Here is an 8,752-nt window from a genome sequence, read left to right as displayed (position 1 = left end):
AGATCTAACAATACAGATCCATCCAGACCCAACCCATTAATATATCTAATCCCATGTTAAATTCAAGGTAACCAGAAGATATATAGATCTCCTTAAATTGCTCAAACAATTTAATGCAATCCAAAATTTAAATATTTCATTTCTTATTTCGTGTTTCCAAGCTTGTATAAATCATAAAAAGTAGCAACTTGTTGTTCGAGTGCATTCCATTGAATAAGTATAAAATCTTTCGATTTCTCTAGTTTCTTCTAATGTTTTCAGACTCAGACCAGGTATTGACTTAGCCAAACTCAGGGGTCAGGGGTCAATGAATTCGATCGAGTCCAACTGGGAGTTGAATTGGATGACGTTATAAATACGTCATAAATATATATTAATGATGCATAATTAAAATAATACATAAAAGTTCCTCTTAAATAATTTAGGGGTTTACAACTTTACATAGTTGTTTTATGAGTTTAGATTTAGTCTAAAAGGACTCTACTTAAATAGTTTTAAAAGCCATAAGTAATAAAGTAATTTGGAAAATGTGATAGGTTAATTTTACATTTTAATAAAACTATAAAAGTCTGAAACACAATTATTAGAAAGTTTTAGGGCATTCAAAACAAATAAATGTTAAACCTAATACTTGTTGTTTCCTTTGTTGGGCCGTCACTTACTTGGTATGATCTATCCTTCAATTTCTTGTTCTTCCTAGGAAGCCTTGTTCTCTTGAGTCCCGATAAAGCCTTTTGGTTTTTATAAGTTAATTTTGATTCATGGCTTCTGAGAAGGAAACTCACGTGAAGGAACAGCCAAGGAATAAGGAGGAGCAACCGTCACTTGCTCTCTATTATTATTATTATTATTATTATTATTATTTTGTCTTCTTCTTCTTCCTCTAGACTACACCATAACTCTCTCTTTTCTTTTATCACATTCCCATTTTTGTTTTTTTTTTTTTTTTAAGATTAGTTCTTAGCCCCTAGCCAATGCTCTGTAGGTTTTGATTAATTGTTGCTTTCTGGGCTGATTTTTCTGGGTTTTGACTTTCTTGTAGATCTGTTGGAATTGGAGGGTTGTCCAATAGATTGGGTATAGGTTCTGGTAATCTCAAGGATCTCTGATGATTAGGTTCTTTGAAAGAAATTTTGCGTAGATTTTGTTTGAAACAGTTAAAAAGAAAGGTGTCACTTTTGCCTACAAATGAATCAGTTCAAATTCGGGAGCTATGGAATGATAATCTTGAAGAAGTGTTTGCATATATCCGAGAAATTGTGGATGACTATCCTTATGTAGCTATGGATACTGAGTTTTCTGGTATTGTTCTTAGGCCTGTGGGAAATTTCAAAAGCAATAGTGATTTTCATTATCAAACTTTAAACGACAATGTAGACTTACTGAAGTTAATCCAATTAGGCCGCTGATACGAAAAGGTTAACCCATCTATACAAGGTCCAGAAATTCCATATCAGTCTCACATTTTCGGATGACAAGGGAAATCTACCCGTGGAGTGGATAATTAGTATTGCATCTGGCAGTTCAATTTCTTCTCTTCCCATTTTTGCTCTTTTCTCTTTTTAGATTAGTTTTTAGCCTCTAGCCAAAGATCAAAGGAAGGGAAGGGGAAAAAATCATCAAAATATATGAAAATGGAAAAACCAGGTTTCGGTTTCACTAGTGCCTGGTCAAACCTGATCTTTGAATGATTTTGACTGAACTTTTGAAAATGCTGTTATTTAAGTTGACTCGGACCAGATGTCCGGCCAATTTTTTATTTGACCGATTGGACCACCCGGTCCGATATGAGTTTAAAAACATGGGGGTTCTTCAAACAGCATGCGGCAGTTCTTAGACTTTCACTTTAAAGTAGTTGGGGAGGAGATTTATGTATTAATTTGTTTTAATAGAAGACAATACTAACAGGAAAAAAAAAAGGCTAAGAGTGTTATATAGAGAAAAATTAAAATATCAAGAGGATAAAGTGATCCAAAAATAAGAGCTCACTTGCAAAATGATATTAAAAAATACATGTTTGAGTGATGGATATAAATATGGGAATTTCTAAAGTTAGGTGAGTGATTATTTAGTTTGTATCTATTGTATAAGTCGTATGTCATTTAGAGTAGGATAATCTTAAAAATAAATCTGATACCTATAAAATTCGAATACTATAAGTATTTATTTACGCACAGATTCTTCACTTTCTTCCTAATGCACAAGAAACAAGTGCAGATATGTACAATACAATACCAACATTCTGTCGCAAGTTCAGAGCTCAGAGTTGTAGTTCAGGCATTTGTATGTCAAGTTGACAAGCAGCAGATCCCCTAGTGCAGTTCATCAATTTGTCAGTGAAAGATAAACGATCCTGCACCCGACGAGCAGTTGGATAATTAGTAGTATCCATCGGTCCACCGGAAACATAATATTCTTCGTACCAAATCGTCATCTTCTCTAGAACCATTGCATTTCCCAGAAGATATATCAACACCTCCACTTCTTCCTCTACTCTTCCAGTAATTCGCGAAATTTCCACATTTTTCAGGCGAAATAGCAGGCATTCAGGTACGTCTTGCGGAGGCTTAACTTGATTCTCCTCAGGGTTAAACCACCCGATTACATTTGGACTGGTAATCCCCTGAAATCCAGGACATAGGGAAAAAAAATTACAAACAAATCAACTTTTGGTCAAAAGAAAACAGGAGTGCTCAACGCTCACCATATTTCTCTCAAAATTGTGCAAGTCTCTTATGTAATGTACCTGAGGCAAGATAAGGCTTTCCAGTTTAGGAGAGATTTTGAGCAAACTTGGCAGCAGTATAGCGCCGTTCGCTACATAAAAACTGATCTCCAGGTGGACCAAGTTCTGAAACACTGGCAGCCTGCTATCAAGAGATTCACCCAAAGACTGCAAACGTATGAAGACAGCTATAAGTTGTGACCAAGAAAGCAATTGATGGTATAACAATTAGAAAGCAATAAGCAGGATTGGAATTTGAGTCATGGCTTACATTCATGGTAAATTCGCCTATTGTTAGGTGCTTGACATTTGGGATGCTTCGAAATATTTCACGCACATTGCTTTCATAATTACTTGTTTGTTCGGCTGTCCGCTGAACACATGTTAAGATTTTGTAAACAGAAAGGCGTGATTCAGTTACTCTGGTCATGGAACTGACCTGAATTGAATCTGACATATAATCAATCAGGTTTAGATACTCCAAATTTGGTGCAGTAATTATCAGTTTGTACTCAACACCATCTTCGTAATCATCGCCATCATATAAGTCCATCTCAGGTGTACTGAAGTCCAAAGTCAACCTTTTCAATGAAGGGACTGCAATCACAAAATTCCTAACGTTATCCCACTGCCACCTTGATATCTGCAAATCCTCAAGGACTGGACAAGAAGAAAGTAACTTTTCAACCGATGCATCATCCACATACGTGGCTGAATGAAGATGAAGAACCTTAAGACGTGGAAAAGAAACAGAAGATGGGATGTTGGGCAAACTAATGCAACTCAGTTTCAAGATTTCCAGCAATTTATCCGCCAAAGGACTCCAGGGGAATTCCCTTTGCACCAATAATTCGAGATCAATTTCTTGAATATTATGCAAAGCAGACAACCAATTATTGAGGCATCTAGAGTCAACCTGATGATCAAACACCAATCTGAACTTTTTAATGGATGAAGTGTCACGAATAGCAAAAAGCCGATCCAGAAAATTAGTAAAACTCTCAATTTTAGGCTTTGCAAAGCTATCAAAAGCAGTCATATCACCCTCATAATTTGCCCGTAGATGCATCTGAAATTCAAGAGCAGGTATTGAAAGCCAAACGTCCCTCCATCGTTTAGATAGAATCCCAGTTTGTGCTGCTAATTTAGTCGGAAGAAGGGAGAGCATGTGACACAGAATTGCATCAGGTAATTGGCTTATTCGGTCTTGTGCTTCCGTAGTGGTTTCTTCTCCTTCAAACATCTTTTTCTTCTCTGAAGAAGTCCGCGGAGAATTCAAGCCCATGACTTCAATGACAGTATATTACAGTCGTACGCTAGAAACAACATACTGAAATTGTGAATAAAACAAAAGAATCAGTCAACAAAAACCACTATTGTAGCCACAATCATCTCGTACACTCTACATACAGACAAGCATTGCCATTTGTCGCACAACAAATATACATTCTCCAAGTGTAAAAATTCAACTAATTAACCCTTTAATCCTAGCTCTGCATCCCATCCCAGCATCAAGCTATCAATTTTAACGGATACCACCTCACAAGAACTGGATATTCTGCAATTATGGGTTGTCCATGGCCTTTTCCGCTTGTCATAAATAGTCTCTAACCATTTTTAGTAGCAACATACAATAGAATAAGAATCAAGTATTATTTACATCTACTCAAAAACTTGCGAAGTGCACAAAGTGTTGTATGCCCAAAAATTAAAACTTAAGTTAGAGGTAATTGAAAATCAAAATCAGTTCAAATTTAAACGACATAAAAGGCGACCGGAAGAGATTGGGAAGAAACTAAAACCTTGCAACTCTGTTGAATTCGTAAGACGACTTACCTGATTAAATTGCAGAAGTCCCAACTTGGTAAAACTCAGTAACCACCATTCTTCACCTGTCTTGTTTTATACTAATATGGCAATCTTGATCAGTAGCAGCGAGGAATAGCATAATTGTTCACTCTTTAAATCAGTCAACGGGAGAAAATTTCTAGAATATTCCCAGAAATCTCGTGTAGATGTTTCCTTTTCAAAAAATTAGGGAAGTGATCTTTGTTTCGTTGAATTTGAACAGTAGTTATTCATCTTTTGCGTGTCCTAAAAGACACGAACATTTGACTCATTTTTACCGGGACCTGATTTTCTCAATTTGGCTAATAATTAATGGCCACCCAACCATTTATTTTTCTTTTCTTTTTGAATGGCCACTCAGCATCTTGCAGCTCCCGAACAAGACTGCAAATGCAAGACTAGTTTGCTAGGACCCATTCAAAAAATATAAACTACAAAAAGTGCTTACTTGTATGATATAGTATTGACTGACTATGGGCTTTGTGTTGATATCACTTTAAAAATGAAAAGCAAAAGAGATCTCTTTCTTGATTTTACTGATGAAGTTAAGGGGGTCCCATTCTTCAAATACTGATGGCCAAAACATATCAAAACAAGTTGACGGAGTACTTCCCGTGGAGTTCTGAAGTTCTTCAAAGATTGGAAATTGGATTTTTAAGGCATCCTGGAAGTAGCGGAAGAATTATCTGGAGAATCATTGGTGACCCATTTGGATGGCTTCCTAGACATACTTTCAAATAAATTTTTATTTTCACATGAATGACTAATTTTATTAAACTAACATTCAAATTCATGACACACTTTTAAATGAATTTTTATTTTAACATGAATGACTAATTTTATTAAACTAACATTCAAATTCATGACACACTTTTAAATGAATTTTTATTCTGACATGCATGACTAATTTTATTAAACTAACATTCATATTCATGAGGGTTTTTTAGGTGTGATAATTGGAAAAAAAAATTTGTATGTCTAAATTTCAGATTCATCTCTTTAACATGCCTAGTTCCATGTTAACTTTAAGACAACAAGAAGATAAGTAAATCTTCGCAAACTTGCTCAAGCAATTGCATGCAATCCAAAATTTAAAGAGTACTCTTTAATTTCTTTTTTGGGGTGTTTTGAGCACTGCATAAATCATACAAAGGAGCAAAAGACTTATTGTTTGAGTGCATTCCGCTGAATAAGTATAAAATCTTCTGGTTTCTGTGATTTCTTCAACCAGCATGTGGAAGTTCTTAGACTTTCACCTAAAATAGTCAAGGAGGAGATTCATGTATTTATTTGTTTCAGCAGAAGACAATTTTAAAGAAACTTTAGGAGTTAGGAGTTAGGACTACCAAATAAACAAAAAAATAATACCAAGGCTACACACATTTTTATAAGAGCAAATCTGAGATCCTAGTCCTACTATTTGATGGACCATTAGTAGTAAAAATCACTGTTATAGCTAAATTATGGCATAATCAAATGTGCTTTGAAGAAAATCTGCAATGATTGGCCAGTGCTCTCAGTTTTACAGTCCCCCTAAGAGCACCTTCCAGAAGTAGGTGATATCATGGAACACTATCAAAATCAATCACCTTTCAAACCAAAGCAAATATTGCTGCCTCATTTATATAAAAACAGAGGGAATACTTGATAACTAGCAGCAATGATCTAGTCCTCCTGGATTAGCAAAGACAAAACCATGAATTCCAGCACTGCAATCAAAGGATGTAGAGGTACTATATTAATCAGTGCACCTGAAAACAAGCATCAAATCTGTATAGTTCTTATCACAAGTTCAAGGACCTTCCAGATCTACTAAAGGAATTGCTTGAAGGATTAATGTGGTCTTCACCAAGGCCAAAGTAATTTAGTCGGAGAAAACAAAAACATCCATAAGATTAGTTTTTCCTGGAAGCATGTCATGAGTAGAAGTCACACAAGCTCAATAAATTATCCAAGAAATCACAATTCCAAATTAAAATATCTGTAAATCAAGATTTCCTTATATGGAACCCAACAATCAGTTGCCTTGACTTTCTTTTTCTCATTATGATGCCTATTACAAGGAGATCATAATCGTTTTAGGGAAAAATGCAATTTTAGCCCCGGATGTTTGACCTGCATGCGAAATTGGTCCCTAATGCTTCGGCCAAATTTCCAAAATTTGTGATCTTAGGTAGATTTAGAACAATTAACGGAAACAGAATAATGACTAACAGTCAACATCAAATTACTGTTAGGACTGTTAGTCAACAACTTAGATTTTACACTTTTGATCCCCAACGTTTTGACTTTGAATCATTATATTTCTCTAAATTTTAAATAGTGATATTAAAGGTTGAGCATGAATTCAGATGCAAATTAGAGTGAAATAGTATCATATGGATAATCAAAATTAATTATGATAATTAAACTTCTTTTTCTTCTTGCTTATTTTTTCTCAAAAAGAGTTTTTATTGAATTCACTAGAAGTGTACAAGAAGCTCTGCATCTATTACATCATAGCTCTGTTTCCTGTGTCTGTCAGCACTATATACTCCAATGTTTCCATCTCTATAGTAACTAAGTATTTAGTTATGACTCATATATATAACACCTATCTAGCTCATCAAACACTTATATTTAAGTCCCCATTCGAGCATTAGTTCCAAATTTTCCTTTGTTCTTGGAGCACCCTCCCAAGATACACATGTTGATTGGACAAAATTTACAATTGCTGCAACAAGTTGAAATTGGTTTTGCTGGTTTGCTTAAAGATCCTGCTGTTCCTCTCTTGCCATAAGTGCCAAACAATCGTAGAGAGAATAGCCTTCTAAGTTGAGTTGCAAAGGATTCACCCTTCAAGAAAACACTCCACCATTGCACCTCCATCTGCCAGCACATCTCCTCTATATAAAAGACACATTATTATTATTATTTTTTTACTTTTTGCCAAACTGACTTAGCAAACGTAGACTCAAAAAACAAGTGGGCTACTGACTCAATTCCCCGATAGAGTACACATGTTTAATCAACATTCTGCATTCCCCATTTTCTTAGTCTATCTTTTGTCATCAGCTTTCCTTGTACAGCTAACCATAAAGTAAAAGCAAGCTTCAGAATGCAACCCTTTCCCCACACCATTTTATGCCACTTCACAATTTCACCACTAGGGAATATCCTCATTGCAAATTTGATAGAGAACATACCTGTTGATGAGCCTAGCCACCTTACATGGTCCTCTCTATGTGTGTTTTGCAATAGAGATGTAGGAGTTGCATCCTTCAAATCCTAAACAAGAGAGTTAAGTCTTCTTGCCCGAGGCCATTTCTAGCACTTGTTGTGAATAAAATCAGCCACCTTAGATCTTGTATTTGGTCCCAAGTTCTCGAGCAAGGAAATGAGGTATATCTTGTAGAGTGGTTCGGACGGATGCCAAGAATCATACCAAAATGACGTTTGGGCTCCATTGCCTATAGAAGTGCATATAAATGGCTAAGCTAGAACTCTACATTTCATTATTTTTCTCCAAATCCAAAAACAGCCAGCTGTTGTAGTAACCTCCCAAAAACTTCTCCCCTTCAGTATTGCTGAATGTATCCACCTCACCCATAAATTGTCTTTTTTACTACAAATGTTCCACAGTAGCTTTAAGATAAAGAACACATTCCACTGCGCAATGTTTTTTTTATTCCCAAACCACCTTCTTATTTTATTTATTCATGCTAATAATATATTATATGTTTCTCTTCTTTTGCATAGTTATCTCAAATTTGATATAATATATGTGTATTATTGTTTTTCACTATTAATAATTAATTGATAATGAGTTTTATTATTTCTATGTCTAATGTTTCTCACCATTCTCTCATTGAGCATCTAATTCCTCATTGGGCAATCGTTAGAGTGTACTTCAAATGTTGGACTTTTAGAAATGCAAGTTCATTTAGGAAAAGTGCATAAATGTAAGGGAAGTAATAATTTTTAGTATGTGTATATATATGACAGGGTGTCGAAACCTGTACAATAATAAAATTAAACCTAATTGCCAGTTAAAATGACCAAAACCCAATTCCAAGTACTGGAGCAGGGACTCTAGGTGTGCAATGGATTACTTGATTCACCCTATTCCCGAAGAGTTTGCTTAATCCGATATACCCGAATGGGATGATTTTTCTTTTTTTTCACAAATAATTATGAATT

General features: G+C 35.2%; 1 protein-coding gene across 2 annotated transcripts; it reads right to left on the bottom strand.

Annotated features, from left to right (window-relative positions):
- Nucleotides 1-2,143: 2,143 nt before the first annotated feature.
- Nucleotides 2,144-4,714, bottom strand: LOC113736255 (F-box/FBD/LRR-repeat protein At4g26340-like). 2 transcript variants are annotated; one of them, XM_072084741.1, is made up of 4 exons: nt 4,562-4,714; nt 2,997-4,055; nt 2,705-2,893; nt 2,144-2,623 (listed from the first exon to the last, which is right to left on the bottom strand). In XM_072084741.1, exons 2-4 carry the CDS (start codon nt 4,008-4,010, stop codon nt 2,261-2,263), a joined length of 1,566 nt encoding a protein of 521 aa, XP_071940842.1. In that variant the 5' UTR covers nt 4,011-4,055; nt 4,562-4,714; the 3' UTR covers nt 2,144-2,260. The 2 variants fall into 2 exon arrangements, with proteins under 2 accessions (XP_071940842.1, XP_027118947.2); XM_027263146.2 differs by lacking the exon at nt 4,562-4,714 and having other exon boundaries at nt 2,155-2,623; nt 2,747-2,893.
- Between the last annotated feature and the right edge of the window lie 4,038 nt (nt 4,715-8,752).

The sequence above is a fragment of the Coffea arabica genome, chromosome 1c (assembly GCF_036785885.1).
Source record: "Coffea arabica cultivar ET-39 chromosome 1c, Coffea Arabica ET-39 HiFi, whole genome shotgun sequence".
In the NCBI taxonomy this organism is placed as follows: domain Eukaryota; kingdom Viridiplantae; phylum Streptophyta; class Magnoliopsida; order Gentianales; family Rubiaceae; genus Coffea; species Coffea arabica.
Note: the sequence above shows the minus strand (reverse complement) of the source record. Positions and strands in the feature narration are given on the sequence as shown.